Source organism: Pleurodeles waltl, chromosome 7, assembly GCF_031143425.1.
Source record: "Pleurodeles waltl isolate 20211129_DDA chromosome 7, aPleWal1.hap1.20221129, whole genome shotgun sequence".
NCBI lineage: Eukaryota > Metazoa > Chordata > Amphibia > Caudata > Salamandridae > Pleurodeles > Pleurodeles waltl.
The window spans coordinates 600,179,606-600,205,682 of NC_090446.1; the positions used below are offsets into that span (position 1 = coordinate 600,179,606).

The window sequence follows — 26,077 nt, forward strand, 5'->3', positions numbered from 1 at the left end:
AAAAAATCTAAAGTATCTTGGAATGAGTAAAAACATGCAGAAAAAGTCTACCTTTCTCTATCTAAGAAGTGCAAAAAATAAACATTCTCTCTGCTTGTCATTGCAAGCTATTAAAACAGAGCAGAAGAAAGAAAAGCGACATTCCGTTTTCAATGCTTTGAGCAGCTGCTTCAATTATGCTCACTGACCTGACTTCCCTTTCACCTCGGCTTCGGGCAGCAGGCATTGCGAGTCAGAACTCAACTTTAATAACCTCATAATAGTCGAATTGTAAGGTCTTTACTTTATAATCTACGACTTGGTGCATCACAAGTCCCCAGTTCTAAAGAAATTTGTGACTGCCCTTTATACATGGATTACAGAACCTCGTGTATTATAAATAAATTAGAGACTGGAGATTATACAGGGATTACAGAATCCCATGTATGACACAGCATGTAAGTGACATTGTAGGTGCCCGAGATGTGAGTGCCTCGTTATGTTTTCATAGATTCTGGACTCATACATAAATAATATTAATAATAAAATAATCGGGACGATTGGAAGTCTTGTTATCCAACACATAAAACAGTAAAACAGAAGCATCGGTGAATGTTGCTCAAATTTCAAAATAGTATTTGCCAGGATTAGGTGACGACATTTTTTTTGTTGTTGCATTTGTATGCAATATAAAACCATAAAGGAAATTGCCAAGTACAGCAACTTGCCAAGGCAAGACCTTTTGTCTTTTCCAAGGCTTCCATTATGTGTTCATTTCTGATCTATTTGTTTACATTATATGTCTAACTTGCTGCCTATTTAACTTGCATTTCAAATAATTCTGCACGGAATTGTTTGCTGAACTTATAAGGCATTTATTTTTAAAATAAATTAAATGGGAAAATGGATACCTTACAGGATTTCTTACAAAGATTTTGACATTGGATTTCACATCCACACTCGGGGCCTGTTTGCAAATACCACACTTTTTCTTGCAATATCAATTACGCTCGACCTTGCAATTCTGCCAATTTTAATTCTTCTCCTCTTCCCACATATTTCTTCTCCTCTCTAAAGCTACGCTGGAGCCATGCCAGCTGAAGTGAGTCCCAGTAAGGTGTGTGAGTTTCCAGAGTGAAGAATATGAACACGCCCTTCCGTTGCTATCCATTCCCATGTTCCTCATCTTGGGAGTAAGCCAGGAGGCAGGCAGGGGAAACTGCAGCGCAGCCATTAAATACTTGTAGAAGGGATGGGAGCTGATTGGAGAAGACTCCTGACGCTCGCCGCCATCTGGCCACTGTGGAGTTCTAAGTGAGTTATCATGTGGAGATCTGAGCGCATCAACAAGATCACCGCAGAGAGCTTATGTAATGGCTTACTCTGCCAGTTGTGAATCGCTCTCTGTATCACGTATTCAACTCTTCAGCCTTGGAAAGGAATGTTTGATCTTTTCCCGATGGTTTTGTCTGTCTAGTCAACTTTTCCATCTGTACTTATATAGAGTCCGGAGTAGCTCGGAACAAAACCCTTATATGGTAACTGAGCCGTCTCTTGTGGTTAATGGCTGCCATTGTCTAGACTGTGGTTGCGAGGTCAGTGATTTCCCTTTGTGATTCAGTGGTTTTCATATAGATCTACAAATGGTATGCGCGTGAGAGGTCTGCAGCCCCAGTTTTTGACTGTGGATCATTAAACTTTGAGAGGCCTTTCCAATTCTTATGACTTCAGTCTGGAGCTTGTGATTAAGCAGAATGAGAATGTTTATAAAACCAGACTGAGGACCAGTCACTGATCCCAGCCACACACGAGGCTTACATGGGTCCCTTGAGTAGAGAGGCACCGGGGCCGGACTGAGAACCAAAGCAGCCCTAGCGAAAATGCTCAAGCTAGCCCCTTTCCCTTCACCTCCTGTTGTAATCTCTTTCCAACCATCATTTCTTCTCTACTTATCTGCTCTACCCCACCAGAAAAATGTCCAGTGGCATAAAAGCCCTGTCCGGCACATCACTTGATACTTTACTGCCTCAGTCAATGGGCTCTTTGTTGTGTCAATACCTTGCTCAACAACTTCATTTCACCTTTGGACCGCATCTATACAGCTCCCCGGGTGCCTTACTGTGTGGACTTGCATTGTAAAATAGTGCTTGCCTGCCGCCTGACCCTTCATCACCTCTACGTCAACTACCTGTGTTCTTCAATCTGCTGCTCCCGCTCCTGATATCTTCTCTCCCGCTCCTCCTGCTCCTTCCTCTCCAGCTCCATCCGCTCCTGTTCAAAGCGCAGTCTGTCTTCAAGAGCTTTCCGCTTCTCCTCCTCTTTGCGCAGCTCTTCCTCCTTCTGCAAAGACCAGAATCAAAGTATCAGATGCAAACAGCTCCACCTGCGAGACTGCCCTATGATGATCTTACAAAACCCCAATCACTACACAAACTAAACCATAAAAGGTCAATTACAAGGCACTCCTCCAACCACCAGCATTCCAAGTAAACAAAAACATCACACAGACCCCAAACTCTATTTAAACCAAGAGACTGTGCTTCACAAGAGAATCCCCTCAAGACATGAGAATCAGCTACAAGGCCATCCCTCAACAACAAAAATGCCCTGGAACTCAATAAGTAAAACCTCCAGCCACAAGACTACGATCCACCTACTTGCCTCCTCCACTCAGCAGCTACTCCTAAAACACCAGAGCCAAACAAGTTACTTGCAAGCAACAACTGATTTCCAGGGTGGTATCTGTTACAGGTCTAAAAGCGGTCCATAGACCAAAATTCATTGGTCGGTCCATAGACCAAAATTCATTGGTCCCAAAATATTCATTTTGTCAAAATGTTTAAAAGTCTGCAAATGTGAACTATAGGCATTTCAATATTTTATTTCAGTATGAGAGTGCACTGTGACACCTGGGACAGAATTGTTGGATTCACATATTTTCTGGTAGTTTACCAGCTTGTCTGTTTCAAAACTACGCACAGCACACTACCAATCTAGTGTTAAGAGCCATACCCTTCCATGTTTGATTGACCTAAAGAGACAATTATTTAGCCCTTATGCACGCTCTCGGTTTTATTAGATTAGTACACTAGTGATCTCCTGATATCTAAAGTGTTTGAACGTTTCTCAGTAGCAATTACTAGGAAATGATCAATTCAATAATCATGAAACCAATTAAGGTACAAATCATGGGAGGGATTAAACCACCACTTTCCCCTGTGGACGTTCAAAAGAAAGTTCTTCTGGCATCCATATAGCTCACTGACTTGCCTTGTAGAAAGTGCAGCTCAAATCAGACCACCTTTCAAAGTACCTCCCTCACCTTAGATGTGTGCTGGGTTCATATGGTGACCTGTGAGCCCTCGGTGTCCCACAATCAGTTTTTAACTAGGACTGATGGTGGAACAACTTAGGGAAAGCATATTACCATCAAATTTAAATAAAACATAGGGCAACGATGACAATCCTGAATGCACATCCCTCCAGTTTCAAAAAGTATAATGTTTACATGCAGTGCTGCTAACACTAATTGCACATCTGTTGCCAATGTGTGTATGCTGAAACCTATATCAGGACCAGTATTATTGCTAAACAATACCAAGTGAGGCACACATATGTAAACGTATTGCAAATTACACAAAAATGTGTTACGTTATAATGAAATACAATTCGAAAATCTTCACAAAACAGTACATTCCTCAATAATACAATATGAAATTCATTTAACCAATATCATTCAACATAACCTCCTATTTATTCAGATTATTTGTTCTAATCATTGGTCCAAAGTATCGGTCAAAAAACTAAAGAGAGAGAAAAGTACATAAAACAATGTACTCTCAAAAGAGAAGGAATTAATTAAGAGTTTTTCAGTCCCAAATATTATATAATTTGTTGTTGCATCTTTAATCTTCAGCCCGTATTGGTAAGGTGTTGTAATCTCAGTCCCCTAATTGGAAAAATATCCAGCCGTCCAAACGCTTGGAAAGAATAGCCAACACGTGTTTCGTCCCGATAAAGGACTTCTTCAGGGCTGATAACAAATAATCCCTATTTTAGTGTCTACTCCTTAGAGAATACAAGAATCCATGACCAGGTCTAACCCATAAAGTTACCTTATAGTAATCATAACAAGATCTCCATAATAGCTCTAAAAGCCAAACAACCGAAGCAATGTTGCTGCTGGGGACTGCTCCCAGTGAAAGATGGTTCTGCATTACTTTATACAGTGACCGTGCTTTTAGAGGTATTATGGCGATCTTGTTATGATTAATATAAGGTAACTTTATGGATTAGACCTGGTGATGGATTCTTGTATTCTATAAGGAGTAGACACTAAGATAGGGATTATTTGTTACCAGCCCTGAATAAGTCCTTTATCGGGAGGAAACACGTGTTGGCTATTCTTTCTAAACATTTGGACGGCTGGATATTTTTCCAATTATGGGACTGAGATTACAACACCTTACCAATACGGGCTGAAGACTAATGATGCAACAACAAATTATATAATATTTGGGACTCAAAAACTCTTAATTAATTCCCTCTCTTTTGAGAGTACATTGTTTTATGGACTTTTCTCTTTCTTTAGTTTTTGACTGATACTTTGGACCAATGATTAGAACAAATAATCTGAATAAATAGGAGGTTATGTTGAATGAGATTGGTTAAATTAATTTCATACTGTATTATTGAGGAATGTACTGTTTTGTGAAGATTTTCGAAGTGCATTTCATTATAACTGAACACATTCTTGTGTAATTTGCAATACGTTTACATATGTGTGCCTCACTTTGTATTGTTTACCTACAAAACGCACTTGTGAGCCATCTCTAGATAAACTGCATTTCATATCTTTTTGGCACACCCTTATTGTGGGCTTTGGGCCTTCCCTTGCACTTGCATATTTTTTTTCTGAAATTGTCCAATACCCATCTGTAAGACAGGATTCTAAATTGATCGATCTGTGTCACTGTCCCATTTCCTAGATAAGTTTTAAGTGTACCCGCAACTTCTTGCAAGGGTCAGCAGACATTTCCAAGAATGGAAAATATCTTGTCTTAGTGCCTCAAGGGAGATACAACAATGTAGGGCCACTATTAAGGTCTACATCTTTCAGAAAACCGGGCCCATTAGTAAATGATAAAGCATGAAGCAAATGCTTTTCCCCCAGTCATCAACAGTACCTCTGATCCCTTTTATGGGTGCAAATCCATGTTGCTCTTTGCCTCCCTGTGTTGTGAACAAACCTATTTATGGTCTTTACCTCTGGTGAAATATTTATCCTAGGCGCCCCTGTTAGGCTTTCCATCGTATTCACATTTTCTTTTACTAGTCAGCATGTCTATGAGATTGATCTCTAACTCCTAAACAGGTTCTGATGTGAGTGTTATACCTGTAGCACTTGCCTTGTGTCATATTCTCAGCCACTCTCAAAAACCAAAGGGCCTCCTTGGTCTAATAAGAGGCACTTGGGGTAATATTGTCTTTTCTGATATGAAACACCTTCTTCGTTCTTTCAATGATGCCTGAAACATCTTCAGTGCTAATAAATATGTCACCTTATGACATTTATTTGTAATGCTCTCTCTTCTAAGGGCATAATGTCAGTACTGTCAAACTTAGCACATGCCCTCATCCTAATATTGGGATTTGTTATGTAATGGTTGTTTGGGAGTATGGGTTTGTGCACATTCAATTAATGCATGGGCTTTGCCGCCCTTGGAACTACATCTCATCCCCCCACTCCCAGCCTCCGGTCATTGGCTGTTGAGCAACTCTTGGAGTTGTCTCATTCTGGCATCTAGCACTACTTGTAACAATGGATTTGTAGTATGACCATATCATAGATTCACACGTTTTACATATATGCTGCCATTTTACATATAAAATGTCTCGGGTGAATTTTCCTATTGGGGTTGCAGCAAAAAGGCCAAACTACATTCACCTTAGAAATCTCCTTCTTCAACTACATGAATGGACTTCATCTAAGAGTTCTTCTAGTAATATTGAGGAAGTGTCAGAGAATTTAAAGTGTGGCTGCTAGGCAGGTCCTCAACCAACAACCTAGATACCCTCTCAGGTGATTAGTGAGCTATACAATTCAATATATCATGCCATATCACACCTACCTACTGGCTCCTAGTAGCAAGGCAACTCACATTTAAAGCCATGTGTATAGCTCATCGAGCAATCCATCAGACTGGATCACTTCCTTTCAACAAAAACTTCACTCATATCACCAAACAAAGCCCCTGCACATAAGACTTGTTTCATTATGGATAATACCTCCGTACAGGAGGTCTCAAAGGAGGCTAAACCACTGTCCCTGCTCACACAACAAACCTCAGGATTTCAATATCTGTGAAGGACAAGGAGTGTTGACAATCACCTCCAATTCCAGGCAGTGTTAAAGGTCTCGCTCTTCCCATCCTTACAGGAGCAAGCCACCAACTCGATCCTTACAAACTGGTAAGTAGGTAATTGTGGCTGCAACTCTTCTCAGAATCTCCATAACACTCTACATGTATGCGCCATGAAGTATGGTCCAACTTGTTGAGAGTATATCATCAGAGCGCACGCACCTCAGCCAACATCCACCATACTAGGCATACTGCATCGGACATCCTCTGAGCAGTTCAGCCCCAATTGGGTGCCCAGGAACTGATAACCACTGGTGGATTTGCGGGCTGGTCGGGAGTAAAAAGTCCTATAAAAGCACCTAAACACATCAGGTGATTGGAGTGGTTCAGTGCAACCCAGGATTTGCCCGATGCTTTGGCTGCCCCACATACCTCAGGGTTCACCCCTGCACATCAGGGTATGGCTACTGTACCTTGGCTTGCTCCCAGAACTGCTCCCGGTTGAGGTGCTTCATCTCTATGGCTGCGTTGGTCTTCTGGTAAGTTGTGCCCTGGAACCGAGATTTGGACCAGGATGGGCCAGGGAATAGAATATGGGAACACCACAAGGGTATGTGAAAGGGCGGGGTTGAGACAGAGGGGACAAAGGAGGGAGGGTGGTGAGGGCACCATTAGGTAATCGGTTTCCAACTGTTCAATGCTCAGATTTATAGTCAATTGACAAATCACATATTAACTGTCGGATACCAGAGGGTTTTAATGATTTCACATGCATGACAACACGAATCACAGGAACTGGAGTAGGGCACCAGAGTGTGTGCATCATCAAGACTGGGGTACCGGGAGGAAAGGTAGAGAATAGACAGAGCATATGCTAGTAGGGCTAGAACTGAGGGATAAAAGTGAGAAGGATAGAAGCCACTGCACACCAGAAGACGTCTGTCAAACTACCAAACCCCAGAGAATGGTCATCCATGAAATCACCACACAGCGCACCACAAGCATCCTTAAATCCTCACAACCCACGGCAGGATAATACAGTGAAATCACAGTGTGTGACCATTTCTTCCACACTAGTCCTACATGTTTCATTTGCATCTTTTTCCTTGGCAGTTGGGCAGGTCAGATTCGGTGACTAAACATGTTCACCTTTTCTATTTTACAATCTTGGGCTTCAGAAACTTGGTTAGGTGAGCTGCTGGAGGTGGGAAAGAACATACCTGAATGCTTATGTGCTTCCTGCACCACCGGGGCCCACCAACATGTAGGTTGCGTGTGCATGGGTTTCCTATGCATGGAACCTTTAACAAGCACCCATTGAGCCAAAGAACATACTACTTTGTTGAGGTGAGTTCTACCTCGCAAAGATGGGATCACATCCAATTTCCAAAACATTCCTGCAGATGTGAGGGTGATCCTCTATCTAGTGTCCTCCTAAGCTTTCTGATTATATCCATAGGTCTGTGAGAATAGTATTACACCCTCCATGCATTTCCATCGATTTAAATACCCAAAATTGCAGAGAATGCAATTCTTACCAGGGTGTGGTCAACTTTGGGTTGTAAAGGCAAAGCTGGAGTTACCTCCACAAAAGGCACAGCTACATATCTGCGCTACAGGTATCATGCTGAAAAGGAGTAGGTGCCCCCAAACCTCCACACTGTAGCACAATTGTAAGTACTTGTCCCCGAGACTGTATCTATACTAGGTTGGTTGGATCACTGTTCATTATGTAAATGAACACCATTTATATTACTTGCACTTAGATTGTATTACTTGCCTTCTGGCTTGATCAGAAAAATTGCACTGTTTATACTGACTTTGTAAATAGGCTTTATTGTCATGAGTGAGGTTTTACCTAAAAAAACAACTCACCAGGTTAAAGCACAGTGGCTAGGCTGTGTGTCAGGAGGGTTTCTTTCACGGGACCTTACTTACCAATTCAAGCATTCAAAAGTTGGCCAAGAAGTCATTGGCCCATTTTCAGGATTCAGTCTTAGCAAATGGCAAACCCAAATGCACACATCAGCATCAATGAAAGACCCACACCAGAGAGTTAAGTGTTAGTGCAGTACAGGAGCACCAGAGTGTGCAAGCGCTATCATGGAGCACCACAGTGTGAGAGCACTACGAGCCCGTTACCTCAGGTCCTTCTGACGTGTCCGTCTCTCCCTCAAAGGACCTGCAGTGGATTCCGTCCTGGATGGGAGAGAATGGCCTTCAGCTAGAGATTCATGGAGTGGAACAGAGTTAGCGGTGACATAAGGAATCTCTGGGGTGCACCTCCTGCCACCATGGACTCACGTGCAAAGGATGTATACTCAGTGGATTGTCTGCAGCCTTAAAAAGGAGGGACAGCAGCCAGCAGTCTTATAAAGCTGGAGAGGAGGCCTCCAGCTAGTGCAGAACACGGCATCTCACACCATTATGTGTTGAATGTTAAGAATGTCTCATACCAACCCCCAGGATTGGCATTCCTGTATGCATGTGTAATTCCAACTATCCATCAACTGTTGCACCTGTCCCCTCCCCAACACTGCCTTTTCAAAGGGCCAATGAGTGTGCCAGCGAGCATACATTAAAGCGAGCCCTTTACTCCAGCTGGGCTAACAAGATGTTTGTGAACAAGGAAGAGTGAACTAGAAGGTTTATTTTCCTCCCTGGAACTTTCAGTCTTCAACCCTTCCCCCTAGTGAAATCCCCCCATCACCTCCAACACCACCACCACACTTTTCCAAGGGGACTTATCCGATCCGGTTTATAGCTTACTTGCAGCTGAAATCTTTTTTCCAATACGCATTGTACCTTACTTTCAGTCTTTTTTCACTTTCACCATATCGCGCATGGTGTGATTGATCTGAGTGAATCAAGTGAAGTAAGTTCATTCACATGATTAGTCACTGACTGCCCGTCAATCAAAGATCTCATAGCACATACAATTTACAAATATCTTTCCAAACACCTTGTAGGATTTTAGTCCACAGTCGGGGAACAAGTCTAAGCAGAAGGAATGCATTTTTTTGCTGGGGGATTCTCAGCCATCCTTGCTTATACATTTCACATCTACCTTTGCCTTGTTGAGATTTACCAATATAGGGCTGGCTGTCTGGTGTGTAGATCAGCAAAGGGACGGTTTGTCCTGTACTGATCTTTAGTGGATTTATGCACATTTTATGCTGACTTTGTTATCAGTCGTGAAGAACCCTGGGGCCTCCCACAAACAGGGTTTAGTTAATGGTTAGGTGCTGGCTGTATGAGTGAAAGGAGACTACGGTAAATGATCCCCACTTGTCTCAAGACTCAAACACAGCCAGCACCAGAGAGGTGCTAATGTGAACTGCCACATAGCTTATGAAGGGTCCCAGTCCAACAGTGCAACACGTGGGTTGTTCAATTGTGTGGCATAGCTGGACCACGGTGCCTCAGGGTGTGTCTTTGCTCTGTGCAATGGCGCATGGATAGGAACTGACTGTTTCCTTAAATCCAGTCCCCCAGTTTGACTAGCTGGAACCTTGCCCAAGGCACTAGGCATCTGGCTAGTGGTGTACTTGGAAGGAGGAAAGCATAAAAAGGACATCCCAGAGGTGTCGCCTTTTGTGGTACCTCAGCTGGTACAAGAAGAGCTTGAAGAAGACGTTGACTCATCTTTGAGTCTCTTAGGACATGGAAAACAATGGGACTCCCCAACTGGAAATGAGGAACAGTGTACCCAGGAACAACATCCAGAAGAGAAGCAGGTCAAATCCCTGGAGACGGGTTAGATCTAAACAAACCCAAGTGATGTCACCCCAAGGGTCAATGGCCCTTTCCTCCCCGATAGGTGCACAGCAGGAGGAGCTGTAGATGGTAGGAGTATGGGGTGTTCTAGCTCTGTGAGGAGAAGGTATGTGTCCTGGGCTCACTGAAGACTTAAATTTCAGAGTTCACAAGTGGTCCCATGACAGTTGTGATTAGCTCATGGAGTCCTAGAGTTTTTTTTTTTTTACTCATTCTGGTTCTTCTAATTTTGCTTATTCCATTATAAATAGCAGTCCAGGTTTACACCAACTTGACGGGCGAGTCTTTCTTACTTGAAATTGGGCGGCTCAAGAGCTCCCCATCTCTTTCATGGAAAAGAAGTGGGCACAGCCCGGGAGAGGTCCAGGCCAAAGGCTCAATCTCTGCTCTGTAAGAGGAGAACGTATAGCCCTTTCTAGCCACCCCTGCTGACCACACAAAGTGTGTAGTGTCTCCTGTGGTCACCAGGCACCACTGTGCTGCCTAAAGAGGGCAGGAGGCTTTGCACCAAACTTCTGCGCAGAAATAACCCCAACCCCTTCCTCCCTCTCCCCCACACACAATCCACTTCCCCAACTCCATCGCTGTTTCCATTACCACAGGCTCACTGGACTCCTCTCCTCGCACCCGTAGCCGGTTCAGTACAGGGCTGGCGAGCCGCGCTGTGCCATTAGAAAGGCGCTGGCCGATGGCGCCAGGTTCGATGTCCTCCACGCTGCTGGCATTGACGATTATATCTACACCCTGGGGGAGAGAGATGGGGTGAGGAGCAGGCAAAGAAAGGAGGAAAGGTAAGCAACGAGGAGGAGAGATGAATGGGAGAAGGGGAAGATACGGAAGATTGAGGTGAGAGTAGGGGAGTGGTGTAGAGCGAGAGGCAGTGGAACAAGATCGGAGAGACAGTGAGAAAAGGGATGACAGGTGCGCAGAGAGGAACAGAGATAGTAAAACGTGAGGAGACAATGGAAGATAAATATGGTAAAAAAATGGGAAGATGAAGAAAGGTAGCAGGGGAGAGAAAGTGGGCGATGAGTGGTTATGGGAGATGTTCGGATATGGGGAGAGGGGTGACAAGAGTCCATGGAGAATGGGGAGTCCAGCATGAGGACGAGGAGTTTTACAGCGAAGAGATAAGGAGAGAGGAGAAAGGAGAGGGGTTAGAAAAGAGAGTGGGACCACAAAACTCAGGTTAGCCATGACTCCCAGGACTAGCTTGATCTTGTAATCTCTGAGTAACTGACAGTGTACAGACAGACTCATGATGTCAACAGGGAGCCGAAGACCAGGACAGGAGGAAGATGAGCAGGAAGGAGAGAAAGTGGGAAACAGAAGCAGAGCAAGGGAGGCAAGACAGGTAGGGGAGAGGCATAAAAGGAGCGTAACAGGCAGCGATAAGGGTTGGAAAAAAGAAGAGAAGGGAAAGATTAGAGAGTGAAGGAGGGAGAAACGTATGCATGGGGCATAGGAAGGTGTGACAGACAGATGAGGACAGTGAATGTTGAGAAGGTGACAGAAGGGGGGCAGTGGAGGTCCAGTGAAGCAGAATGACAGTCACAAACGAGAGGGACGGAGTGGGAGCATGGCAGAGTGAGAGATCACAAGGGAAGTGAAGGCAAATGGGTGAGAGAGAGACAGAGAAACGAAGGTGTAGGGAATGTAAAGAGAAGGAGATGAGAGGTGCTAGGAATGAGAGAAGGGTAAAGAGGAGGGTGAGATAGCGGAAAGTGAGAGATGGCAAGAATAGGATTTGACGTGACATAGGAAGAGTCAACAAAAGAGAAGTGGTTAGGGGAGAGAGAAAATGAGATATGGGAGGGGAAAAGGGAGGGAAGGGGCAGCAGAGGGAAGAAACGGGGCAGATAGAGGGAAGAGCAGAAGGGGAGAGGAGCAGGAAAGATAGCAGCAGGAACAGAGGAGAAGACGGGGAACAAGTGAAGACGAAAAAGAAAACAGGCGAAGATGAAAAGGCAAAGGATAGAGGCGAGCAGGAAGAGAAGGCAGTGAGAGGGGCAGAGAAGGTAAGAGGGAGAAAGCTATTGATTCAGAGAAAACAGGTGAGGGAGATGTCAGAGGAGGGAGGGTGAGGCAGAATGATACGAGTATATGGCGGTAAGGGGTGGAACGAAGAGATGATGGGAGAAGCGAAGAAGAGGGGGAGACCAGAGGATGTGGCCATAGGGTGGAAGCAGAGGGATGAGAAGATATAAGGAGAGATGGAAGGAAAGGGGAACCCAGAAGAAAGGACAGAAGGGCTTGGCTTGAGCACAGAGGGGAGCTCAAAGAGTTAAGTTATGGCAGTCACTTATTTCACCTATATAATCTCCTAGAGTATCCCACCCGACTACTAAATGGAATCTCAATGTCACTCATGTGGTATTCACTCTACCATTTTCAGGAATTCAATATGCAAATCCTCTATGGAACACAGTATGTAAAGTCTTACAGAGTAGCGCCGGCTGCTACACTATGGAATCACAATTCTGTATACAGTAGCATGTGTTGCCCCCAAACAGGATCTCACATTTCAGTCCTATATGGATTCCTGCCCATCTTTACTCTATAGAACCCGACTAAGGGAATACCACATCACTCTGCTGTAGATTTTCAAATGTGAGACTGCTATACATTCTCTGCTGCTTCTCCCTTATAGAATCTCACTTGTCACTTTCCCAAAGTTTCATCCAATCACTCCCTGTAAAATTTGATCTGTCGCCCCCTTGCCAACCCCTATCGGCCTGATATGCAGCTAAGCACGGATTTTCAGTCACCTGAATCTAAAAGGTAAAAAGGTACAAAAAACGAAAGAGCAGCAAATGAGAAAAATTGAAGAGGAACAGGAATGGAGATGAACAAAAAGAAGAAAGAGGAACCGAAAGGGATAGAAGTTAAGAGAAGAACAAAAGTAAGGGAGAGGAAACAAGGGAAAAAGGAAAAGGGAGGGAGCGTGAGACAAAAGAATGAGAGAAGCAGGGAACAAGAGTTAGAAAAGCAGGGTGGTAAATAAAGAGAAATTAAACAGCAAATTAATTTTAGCCACAAGTAGTTCCGAGTCTAGCAGGACCTCAAGACTGATTCATTAAATTGAGGTGGGTGAGAGGGGAATGAGTGTCAAGCAATTACGAGGAAAAAGTCATAAAACCAGAGGTAAGTGGGGAGGTATCAGATTGGGAGTAGAGTTTGAGCAGAGGCGAGGATCATTCAATCGAGAGTGATAATCATTTCACAGTGGGGGTGACAGCTATAATTACTTTAGATGACAAGAGCGAGCTGAAGGGCAGTCGTTTTATCAGGCGCTGAGTGACCCAGAAATGTTGACTCCTGTGAACTTATCGATAATGCAAGACTTGTTTCAGAGATGCAGGGAAGTCGCCTTTACTGCCTTTCGTCTACCCAAGATTACATTCGAGATCAGGGGATAACGAGGGCTAAATTCGGGCCCGCAGCCTGAACATGACCAGGCTGCCTTCAATTCTACCGGAGGTCAAGTATATTCCATTAGCAACACTGTCGAGGACTAGGGGCCACATTCAATAAAATTGTTTGATCGCACACATTCCACCTGGAAAGGAAAAGTAAGCTTGAAAAAAAAAATACTCTAGGGTAGAATTTAGTGAAAAGTCAAAGCCTTTTAATGGCATTTGTTTAGTGCGCTTTCTGCCAACAGAAAGATTCAACGGCGCCATGGCTGACCGGGGTGCAGGACATGCTGTTCCAAAGTTAACATTGGGGAGTCTGCAATTTCCTATGATGACATGACTGTGGTTTAGCTCTACATTTTGGATACAACGGGGATTCCTCTAATCTTTCTTTGCTGTCCCAGATTTACCAGTTTTACTCACATATTCATTCTTCGTGGACTGCAAAAAGCTAGAAGCTATTGTTCTGAAAAAAGCGTGACCTAGTAGCAGCCATTATTGTTAAGGTCAGCAGCCATCTTTATAAGGGGCGGTAAACCAAAGCCAAACGTCCTTAGGCAGGGCACACAACTAGAGCCGCTGCAATAAACATTTCCCTCCTCAGACATCACGCAGAGGTTACTTCATGTCCACTTCCGGTGAACTTACAGAAGTGATCTCTGAAAGGCACTTTGTGCACCGAGGACACGATATTCTAGGTATGATGGATAAAGAAGCAGTGATCATCTTTATAAAGTACAGTGAACCAGCGGTGGCCATCTTCACCAGGGACAGGGTAGTCATGCATAGCTTTCGGACAAGCAGTGGAGCAGTAACAGTAATGCTCGCCGTTCCTGCAACGTTGCTCAATTTGATATTGCTGTGTTTAAATGCTACACCTTCTCTGTTGATTGGGATATCTGCATATGGCCGCCACTTCTGGGAGCAATGCATGTAAGAAGGTTGTGGTAATAAGCTGCACACCCACCTACCTGCTCAGCAGTCACATTAAATCATTGCTACAATTTCCCAGACATGTTGCCTTTTGGGCCATAGGACGTGTCCATGCATTATGAATATTTATTTTTACACTTTTTATAAAAAAAAGAAAAGAAAAAGGGAATTCAAATGTAGTTAGAGCTGTGTTAGACACTAGAGCAAAACCCCCAGACAGCAATTTTGGCTTGTCTATCTAGGTTGTTCATACTGTCGAATTACCAACTGAGCTGATCAGTTTTAGATGCTCTCCTGAATCACATGTGGTTGGTTAGTTCGGTTTGACCTTAAGCAAGAGTCAAAAGTGTTCCAGAGTTTTGGATGGTGCATTCCCAAGGGTCAACCTTCATGATTTTGTAGTTTCTTGAAGATCAGGGAGGACGTGACCAATCCGAGATTCCTGCCCGATTGTAATGGGGCACCAACTTTTCAGGTGCAAGATCCATAGCAGAGGACTAGACAATCTGGGGCGTGGTAGGGTCTAGCCCACCCTCAAGTCTCACACAGGAAGCTCTCATCTAATGACCGATATGGACTAAGTTTCTGGTGATACAAGCTGGACTTCATAGATTATCTTCATGTCGTACAATGATTGACATTTTTTCACTAAATCAGAAAACATAATGGTTATTGTTTGAGTATCTGAGAAAGGAGGAGCATGCAGCCATTTAACAATGAAGTAGAAGAACAACCCAAGGGTAAACCCACATGATGCCTTATATGCTCCGCATTCAGTAGCGCCGAAGCAGATGTGGGCAAACGATTAGATTCCATCTTAAGCGACCTGTAAACATATTTCACACAACATCGCATAGATCAATGGCTCTTTCACCAAAGGCTAATGAGCTAGCTTGGGCTACGTAGGCAGAGACATCAAGTGGAAAACTCTGTGATACTTATTACAAATAGCAGCAGTACACGCAGAGAACTGAACAAGTCGGCAATATGAGCAAGAGTGATTTGCCACAAGAGTAGAAGAAGGGGATCATTTACAAAAGTATCATTACAACAAACAGGGCGAGCTTTCTATTTAAAGAATGCATAAGGGTGCAGATGTCCATTTAAAGGGATTTTTTGGGATTGGTATTAGCAAAGATCTTTTGATTTTACTGAGATTTGTATAATATACTTATAGGGGCTTTTAGTCAGCCCTCCTCATCAATTGGTCTGTTCCATCCTTGACAGTTTTTATATTTCGCCCACAAAACCATAAAACTATACAGCATAGTGCAATGGGTTAGTCAACTTCAGCCATTGACTGGCTGCACTGTGAGCGATGACATTCTGCTCTTTCATAAGGACCACAATCACAGAAAAGATTATGTTACTTACCCTGTAAGCATCTGTTTGTGGCATGTAGTGCTGTAGATTCACATGTTCTGCATACTTCTGCCATCTAGTGTTGGGTCCCGATGTGTGTAAGTTGTTTTTCTTTAAAGGAGTCGCCAGAGTCACGAGGTAAAGTGACCCCTCCTTTCGGCGATACTGCACATGGACATCAACTTCATGGTTAGATTGTTTTCCCGCAGTTGGGTGAGAATGGAGTGTGAATATACTGTCAGTAAGCGATGCCCATGCATGTGAAGTGTAAAGAAATACTGCAACGGCCACGGGCGTCCAGGGAGGTGGGCGGGCGCATGTGAGTCAACAGCACTACATGACACGAACAGATGCCTACAGGGTAAGTAACAATCCATTCGATAGCATGTGTGGCTGTAGATAAACATGCTCTGTATAGAGTGTAAAGCAGTGCCGTCCCAAAAGCGGTGGCTAACCCATCGGTGTTGCAGTTGTCTGAAAAAGAGTACAAAGCCCAGCTTGTCCAACATTTGCTTGTTGCTGTGCGAAAACATCAACACAGTAATGTTTAGTAAATGTGTGAAGATCTGACCATGGGCTGCTTTGCAGATGTCAATTATTGTTATATGACCCAAAAAGACCATAGATGCACCTACTCTATGAGTTGAGTGTGATTTGTGCTCTAGGAGGTATGGGTAGAGTTCTTTTAGCTTTAGTATATCATGTTTGGATACATTTGATTATCCATCTTGATATGCCAGCTTTAGATATAGCCTTCCCTTTGTGTAGAGATGAGAAAGTCACAAAGAGTTGTTTAGTCTCACGAAAGTGTTTAGTCCTATCAATATAGTACATTAATGCTCTTAACATCGAAAGTGTGTAGAGCTCTTTCAGCAACTGAATCAGGCTGCGGAAAGAAAACTGGTAGCTCAAGTGACTGGTTCAGGTGAAAAGTAGAAACCACTTTTGTAACAAAATTTTGGATTGGTACGAAGGACTACCCTATCATTATGTATCTGGAAAAAAGGTTCTTCTAAGGTTAATGTCTGAAGCTCACTCACACGTCTTAGTAAAGTGACCGCCACCAAAAATGTTACTTTCCAAGAGACAAACTGGATTGGACATTTATGTAAGGGTTCAAATGCGGGTCCCATAAATCTGGTAAGTACAATATTATTCCACCTTGCTGCTGGGGGCACCCTAGGTGGAATTACTCTTAAGACCTTCCATAAATCCTTTCATAACGGGAATTTTAAATAATGTTAAATGTTGTCTGTTTTGTAGATATGCTGCTACTGCTGCCAAATGCAGCCGTATTGAGGTATTTGCTAACCCACAAGTTTGCAAGTAGAGCAAATAGCAAACAATATTTTGAATAGTTTCATTAAACGGATTAATTTGTTTGTTTTGACTATAAATAACAAACCTTTTCCATTTAGCTGCGTAGTATGCTCTGGCTGTGGGTTTGCGTGCCTCCTTAAGAATGGTCATGCATTCTGGAGGTAACTGTAAATATCCAAACTATGACCTCAGGAGCCAACTGGCAAAGTTGAGCTCTTTGGTATTTGGGTGTCCGATTTCTCTATGGTTCTGAGTGGGAAGGTCTGGGCAAAGGGGGAGCTTCTCATGTGGAACTACTGAAAGTTTGAGTAGTGTAGAGGACCATGGTTGGCATGCCCAAGTGGGAGCCACCAGAATGAGGGACAGAGGATTGTTTGAGCTTCATCACCACAAAGGGAAGGAGAGGGAGTGGTGGAAAAGCGTAAACAAATATCACTAACCAACTCACCCATAGAGCATTTCACTTGGAGAGAGGGTGTGGGAGCCTGGAGGTGAAGTTCGGGCATTTTGAGTTGTTTGCTGCTGCGAAAAGATCTATGTCTGGAAGCCCCCAGCAACTGAAGTATTTTTGTAGAACTTAGTGGTGTTCCCACTCGTGGACTTGTTACTGTATTCTGCTGAGGTGTAAGTGGGCAAAATCGTTGTCTGTCCCTGGGAGGTGTTCTGCTAACAACTGAATGCGATGGCGAATTGCCTAAAGCCAGATTGTCTGAGCTTATAGAGACAACTGTAGAGAGTGTGTCCCCACTGGTTCTGTAAATAAAACATGGCCATTGTATTGTCAGTCCGGACTAGAACAGTCTTGTCTTGGAGATGAACCAAAAAACTTTGAGTGCCAGGTAAATGGCTTGAAGCTCCAAGTAATTTTTGTGTAGAGCTTGATGTTTGGTGTTCCACAGCCCTTGTATTGGTATTGAGAGATTGTGGAGATGAGTACCACAACCTGCAAGGGATGCGTAGGCTGTGAAAGTGATCTGGGGAACAGGGTCTAGAAATGGCCACCCTTTTGTCATATTTTGTGTGTTCCACCATTGCAGAGAAGAGTGTGTGCAGCTGTCTACCAACACTAGATTGTGTAACTGACGCTGTGTTTGAGACCATTGATTTGCCAGACACGTGAAGTTGTGCATATGGCACTACTGCAATACAAGATGCCATCATCACAGAATTCTCCAGACTGTTCGTGCTGGAATACATTGATTGGGGATTACTTGACTCAACAGAGTTGTTATATTCTGAATCCTGATTGTACTGGGGTAGGCTAATTCTAAGTGGATGTTTGGAACAGCTGCTAGATAAGGCTGTATTTGAGATGGTTGTATGTTGATATTTGTATGTTGATGGTAAACCCTAAAAGGGGTAGGAAATGAATGGTTGTCTGTGTGTGCTGAAGCAAACTGGATTTGTTAAGCCAATCGTCCAGATATGGGAAGACATGAATGCTTTGTCTGCATAGATGCGCTGCAACTATTGTGAGGCATTTTGTGAATACACGAGGTGCAGTTGTTACTCCGAAAGGGAGTACTTTGAACTGGTAATGTTTGCCTTGTACGACAAATCTGAGATATTTTCTGTCTGCTAAATGTATTGGGATGTGGAAATAAGCATCCTTTAGGTCTAGGACACACATGAATTCTCCTTGATGTAATAGTGGTATTACAACTTGTTGAGTGACCATATGAAAATGTAGTGATAAGATATATTAATTTAGTGGTCTGAGATCTAGAATTGGACGAAGGGACCCATCTTTTTGGGAATAAGAAAGTACAGAGAATAAATTCCTGTACCTTTTTGATGATTGGGAACTAACTTTATTGCTCCTTTGTGAAGTAGAGCCTGTACTTCTTGATTTAATAATTGAGGATGTCCAAGAGAGAGTTTGAGGTTTTCTCAGTGGTAGGTTTGGAGGTGTGGTTATGCGCTCCAGGCCATAACCATGTTGGATAATATCCAACACCCACTGGTCTGTTATGTTTGCCAAGTTGGGGAAAAATTGTTGCCCCCGACAGGTGTTGTGTTATTGAGGGGAATGAGGAGAGTCATTGCTTTGAGGTGGAAGGGGTGGTACGAGTGGAGACACCTCTTCCTCGACCGTTGGAACTGCGTCCCCTATATGACCCTCTATAAAAACCTCTTGAAGGGGATGGTGAATGTTATTGACTGAAAGAGGTAGAGGATTGTGATGCTGCTTGCCTATTGCTTTTTTTGAAGGTTGGTTTACAAAAGGAGCCTCTGTTTCCAGGAGTTTGCAGGGTCCCCCTAGACTCTGCCACGTCAGTGTCTTTTTTTCCTAGAGCTTGGTCCACTTGTGGACCAAAAAGTGTTCCTGATCAAAAGGGGAATTTGAAAGTATTTGTTGAGCTTTAGGTTTAAACCCCGATATACGCAACCATGCATGCCGGCGTAATAACACACTAGTGTTCATTTCCCTGGCAACTGTGTCTGCCGCATCAAGAGCCTATTTAATATAATTGTTAGAGATTCATTTGCCCTCCTATACAAGTTGTTGTCCCTTCTTTCTAAATCCTACTGGGAGATGTTAAATGAGAGCTTCCATCTCATCCCAGTGTGCTCTATCCTATCTTGCCAATAGTGCTTGGGTGTTGGCAATTCTCCAGTGGTTAGATGCTTGAACCCTTACCCTGTTGCCTGATGCATCAATAAGCTTTGACTCTTTGTAGGGAGGAGATGGGTCCCCAGAAGTTTGAGAATCAGCTTGTTTGCATGCATTGGAAACTACTAGGGAGCCTGGCGAAATCTGCCCCTTAATATAAGCAGAATCTGATGAGGCAGGTTTATATTTTTTGTCAACCCTGGATGTAATTATGTGAGTGTGAACAGGGTCGTTAAAAATGTCACCCGCATGTCGTGTCATCCTCTTTAACATGGGAAGATATTGAGAAGCCCTAGAGGTGGAAGAAAGAGTTTCAAATAAGAAATCATCTTCTATAGGATCCTTACGTAATAAGACTAGGTGGTATGCAGCCGCCCTATCTACAAATTCATTAAATGATGTGGTGTCATCTGGTGGAGATGGTTTTGTCGGATATAAATCTGGATCTGTGTCCCCTGGTGGGTCAATATCATATGTGCCCTAAGGGTCTAATGGTGGCTGCTGTGTGTATTCATCCCTCCCCTGATCTTCTACAGAGGGTTGTGGCGACCCTAATGGAGTTTCCTCTTAAATCTTCTGCCTCCGAGTGGTGTGGTGAAGGAGAGGGTGATAACAATGGAGGTACTGGACTGGTGGCGATGTCCTTTTTCTTTTTCTTCTGTGGAGGTGGCTGGATATCAATAGCCTCCTCAAATGCAGTTTCTGGCTTAAAAGGAGAAGATTTTGCAACGATCTGACCAGGATTTGGTTGAATATGTATGGTTTTCTGTTTTGGATCGAGCTTCTCCGCCACAATGTGTAAAATAGTCTCTGGAGCTGAAACAGATGGTTTTAATCTGAATGGTGAAACTTTCGATGACGAAGAAGGTTTTAGTTTTGGTGCCAAAATGCTTGATGCCGATATTGTTTGAACCAAAGACAGCCTAAGTTGGGTTGATGCCGAAACCTTTGAGGCCAGTTTGTGGGCGGAGTCTTAAGGCTTGGCCTTCAGTGCCGAGCCGGAAGGCAGGGCATTCTTGGCAATCATTTGGTGCCGAACATGTCTGGATGGCGGTGGTGGCCTGGTAGCCTTAGTATCTATCGAAGCTGAATGCTTCTTTGTTATGTGGGCATTTGTACTCACTGCGTACTGCACCAAAAGGTACCTGCCGTGTCTGCACGCCTGCCTCAGTCTTCGACTCGGATCCAGAGTCCGAAATGGATAAGGTCTTCTCTTCCACCACAGAAGCCCGATTGAATTCTTCCTGTGGCTCGATGTCCTGGAGGACAAAGATGCCCGGTGTCTCCTTGAGTTCTTTTTGCTGCATTTCTTTCCGAAGCGCCTCACAATCTTGAAGCATTTTCTTTGACCGAAACGACCGACAGGCCTCACAGTTCCCCTCTTTGTGATCTGGTGATAAACAAAGGTCACACACCAAGTGAAGGTCTGCATGTGGATATCTGGTATGACACCTAGGACAAAAATAAAAAGGTGTCCGTTCCATCAGCAGCACATTTCTGTTTGATACCAAATTGTGGGGGGAAAAAAAAGAGGCCTGATGAGGCAAGGCCCGAAGGCAAAATTGGCGACCCGGCTAAATGTTTGCGTCCTGAGTTCGCAGTAGATGAATTCAACACGATCAAAGACAATACTGACGAGTATGGAAGTCAAAGGTTGGTCCAAAGGGAGCCCGAAGCAGTCTCGAACCAGATTACCAAAGAACACGTCCGAACCAGATGGCTGAAACAAAACAATGTAACAATGGAGTCGATGCCCATGCGCAGTATCACCAAAAGAAGGGGTCACTTTACCTCGTGACTGACGACTTCTTTGAAGAAAAACAACTTGTGCATATCCGGGCCCAACACTAAATGGCAGACGTATGCAGAGCATGTGTATCTATAACCATCGAACAAGTAATTCCCTTCTTAAGTGCCAGGAACTACCATGACAACGTGTGCTTTGAGACCAAAAATATTTTGTTTTTAGTTAAGGAATTTTCTTTTGGTTGAGAGCGGCCTGGAAGCTTCTGACATACAAAGTCCTGCAAAACCTCTGACAAAACGAAACAAGCGCTGACAAAACCGAAAGGCTGGTGGCCAACAGCAGACAATTGGCTTTGCAAATACTTGTTTTTAAATTGGCTTCCAGTCCTCTGCAGTTTTTAGAAGGAATTTGAAGATGCAATTGCATTGTATGCAGACTGTCAAGTTTGTGCATCTTGGAACACCTTCATGTTTGGGTAGTGCATGGATATATATATATATTTTTTTTTTTACATATCAGAGACCTCCCCTTTTATATTATTCTTGACTGCACAACAAGCCTAACTTAACTTGCATTGGGGTCGCGCTGAACTTTGCCGGGAACCGAGGAGGAGGTGGGCAGCAGCTGTGTGCTGCCTTCAATCAGGGCAGGAGCCCTTTAAAACCACGTAAGCGCTCCCGCTCCGCGGGTCGCGCTGAACTTTGCCGGGAACCGAGGAGGAGGTGGGCAGCAGCTGTGTGCTGCCTTCAATCAGGGCAGGAGCCCTTTAAAACCACGTAAGCGCTCCCGCTCCGCGGGACGCGCACGGGCGGCGCCCGGGCCAAGGGCGGGCCCATCCTTGCCCGTCATTGCCAGGAAGAGGCAGGGCAGGGCCACCCCCCTGATATTTACCTTAAACTGTGGTCCCAGATAACCACTCTCCATTTGACTGCCCGAAGGACAAACTCAAGCCTATTTACACTGCGTTGGGGTAGCTTTCCCCCAAAGCTCTAGGCCTCTACCTAGCTAGTGGTCAATTACCATTATTAATCTGCCCTTGCTCGCCCCGCTGTGATCCTACTTGAATCTCCCACTAAATTTAAGGCCCTTGGTTTTTAGTAAAATGGGCCGACGACGTGGGGGGGGGTTGGACGCGAAATTGCACTCTAACAAAACCCTGGACGGCTTTTTACAAAAGGCCGTTGGGGAACTTGAAAGAGAAATAGAATTAGTGCAACGTCGCCTTGCTGCCCCTCCTTCTGCATCCATTAGTTCAGCCCATGATAGCCCAGTCTCACAGCCCCACCCGCGACTAGAGCTCCAGTCTGTCCCGATTATCCCTTCCCCTTCTTCGTCCAAAATTCCTCAAGAGATCCAAGATGATACTCCAATTGCACCTGCCATTTGTGCCGTACCAACTTTGTTGGTCCAGTGTCCCCCAATAGAAGGTTCCCTTACTTTAACTGAATCTAATACCAAAGGGAAAAGGAAGCGTAGGGAACCTGTCCTCAAAAATAAACGATCTAGAACCTTGAGTCCCTCTAACTTGGCCCAACCTTCTATTAATGATATGGCGTCAATCTCCTTACACAATACCAATAACTCCCATGCAAATGAGTTTATTAGGGATCTCATAAGAGATGAGCTCTCTAAACTACTTCTTCCTATCTCCAACCGTCTTCAAATAATTGAGGACAAACTTGAAAGTCTTACGAGCAGTCAGCTACCAACAATTTCTTTACCTGTAGAAATTCAACCTAATCATGACTCTATTGTTGCCAATAGTCACATTGGCCAAATACCCAAAACTTTTCCTCCTATTCTAAATCACGACTGGCCTAGTTTTGCTAAAACCCCCAGTATCCTGACGACCAAGCCCCATATGGCCTTAGCTCCCTTATCAAAAGGAATCGCCTCATGGAATAATCCAGCAACTAATTCGGGAGACGGCACCCCTATTAGGGAATTCTCTCAATCAGCATACCAGAAGAAGGTTAAGAGTAGGGACTCCCAAGAACCTAAAGTGCTCCATTTACCACCTGAATCATGCCCTTATGTTCTTATTATATCAAATGTTCCTGAACTCAAACCTCATTTTTCCGAATCCTTCATCGAACTCAAAAACAAGGTTATCCACTGGTTGCATGTGAATGCGGGGTTTGCTTTTTCCATGTCATCTTCAATATTGATGGTGAGAAGGGTAGGGTGGGTGCGAAGATCGGTTTTGGGGATTGTATCGTCATTAATTTTAATTCCCCCGATCTTGTCCAACGACTTTCTTTAAATGCTAACAGACTTTATCCTACAACTGGCAAAACTTCTCTTTGCAGGTTACAAGTGTTTTATCCACCTTCTATGTCGTCCTGGAGTACTCAATCACCATCATCATACGGGGCCGGCTCGGTTACCCACACACTGCCTACCCCCGTAATTGGTCCTAGACGTCCTCTATCCTCTCTCTCTGAGGCAGATTGACTAGGAGATGCCTTTCAGGATGTGGTATTGTCTAATTGCGAAGCTGAGTCCATTTGCCCTATTGGTCTTAACAGCTTGGCCGATTTTGTTGTCCCGGGTTCACCCAAAAGTTTATCATGTCAAGTAACTGAGGAATGCATTTCCAATCTGTCAAACGCTCCCTATACCTTGGGTCACATCTGCATGGTCAACTTACCAAATCCAAACACTATTGGGGTTACATCCAGCGAGGTTTTAAAGACACAGAGCGAGAAATCTTCTGGTCTTAATCCTCCCGAGGGAAGCACCATGGTCTTTAACAGTCCCCCCCCTAGTATTCTATATTCCCAGAATAAAGTTGGGTCCTCATGCTCAGAGGATCTCGATAAGGTGCTCAGCTGGAATATAGCTGGATTGGAAAGCAAATTACATAGCCCAGGTTGGGGTAACCTTATTGATGATCACTTGATTTGTCTTTTTCAAGAAACATGGGCATTAGAACCCAAATATAGACTCGGTTTCAAAAGCTTTTGGATTCCGGCACGTAAGTCATCTTCTGGGAGACCTTCGGGAGGGTTGCTCGTGTGGCTAAATACTTCTCTCAGGTGCAAGATAGAAGAATTAGACACTGGTTGCCCGGACCTGCAAGCCCTATTTTTAATGATTTCTGAAGAAAAACCCCTCCTTTTAATTAATATCTATAATAGGAATGTGAGTCCCCATTTTGAGTCTGACGTTCTGTCGAATTTGGACTATGTTCTTAAAAGTAATCCCTCCTCTTTTGTTTTAATTGGAGGAGATTTTAATGTTACCTTTGAACCTAATCCTTTAGTCCAAGGAATTTCTAAAGAAGAGGATGCCCATTGGGGCATCCCCCAGTTAGTCTCCAACAAAAAACCAAGATTGAACAAATCTGCACGCTTTTTGGCTGACATTGCACTAGCTCATGGCCTCCGAGCCTGCAATGGCCGCTCACACTCTGATGCTATTTTGCGACCTACTTTTAGGCGCGGAGAACATAGCAGTCGCATTGACTACATATTTCTTGATATCCGTCTTTGGCGCTACATGGTAGATATGAGGGTAGATGAGCAGCCCGTGAGCGACCACGATCCTCTGATTCTATCAACCAGAGGTCTTTTTCCTTCGTTTATAGTGCCTCACTCTAGGTCAAATGTTTCCCAACTGGCCCTAACCAATAATAGATGCAATCTTAAATGGGAATCTGTTATCTCCTCCCCTAAACATTTAGCATCTATTTACAGCTTGCTTGCAAATCATATGGAGTGTATGATCTGGTTAGATGAGTCTGAGGAGGGCGATAGCCTTCTTACAGCCCACACTGATCTCTTCCAATCTTTAAAACAACTTTTCACAAAAGAGACTGCTAACAACTCCAATAAAAAATACAATGCCCCTTGGTTCAATAACTCTTGCAGAATAGCACAACTAGCTCTCCTGGATGCAATTAAAGAAGGCCATGCTGCGACGTTGAGAATAGCCAGGGGCACTTATAAGAAGGAATGCTCAAAGGCACGCAGAAGCTGGGGGGAGGCCAGATGGGCCACTATTCTGGATTCAGCCTTATCTAATAATACTTCCAGATTTTGGAAACTAATAGCTGATAATGACAGTGACTCCCCAGCCGCGCCTGGCTCTACAATTCTCTCAGCAACTTGGGTAGAGCATTTTGGGCAACTTTATGGAGGTCCACCAGAAGTTTCTCTGTGGCCCCCCAATGATTTAACAAACCAAGAGCTCATTCCAATTTCTTTTTCTCTATCCGAAACTAGAGCTGCAATAGACTCCCTGAAATGGGGGAAGGCTCCTGGCCCAGATAAAATCCCAGGTGATCTATATAAATCTAGACCTGATATATGGGCTCCCTACCTCAATTTTATCTGCAATGCTATTGCAGCAGGCGCTCCAGTTCCATCTTCTTGGAAAGGGGCTGAAATTGTACCGATCTTTAAAAAAGGAAATCCAAACATTCCGGCTAACTACCGTCCAATTAGTCTCCTCGATAACTTCCAAAAAATTTATGCGAAACATCTTCTGTCCCACCTTGAGGAATGGATTATTGAGTCTGAAGCCCTTTCTGATTTACAAGCGGGTTTCAGACCCGCAGTGAGCA

The 26,077-nt window shown here is 44.0% G+C and overlaps 1 protein-coding gene across 9 annotated transcripts in view; it reads right to left on the reverse strand.

Moving 5' to 3' along the window:
• DBN1 (drebrin 1) overlaps positions 1 to 26,077 on the reverse strand; it is a 181,318-nt gene that overhangs the window by 43,519 nt on the left and 111,722 nt on the right. For 3 of the 9 annotated variants that reach the window (XM_069244501.1, XM_069244493.1, XM_069244495.1), the window contains exons 5-8: positions 10,716 to 10,862; positions 8,484 to 8,540; positions 6,815 to 6,892; positions 2,168 to 2,319 (exon numbers count right to left, since the gene is read on the reverse strand). In XM_069244501.1, the coding sequence (XP_069100602.1) occupies positions 2,168 to 2,319; positions 6,815 to 6,892; positions 8,484 to 8,540; positions 10,716 to 10,862 (434 nt within the window). The remainder of the gene's footprint in view (positions 1 to 2,167; positions 2,320 to 6,814; positions 6,893 to 8,483; positions 8,541 to 10,715; positions 10,863 to 26,077) is intronic. The other 6 variants (XM_069244500.1, XM_069244497.1, XM_069244496.1 and 3 more) reach the window with 3 other exon arrangements.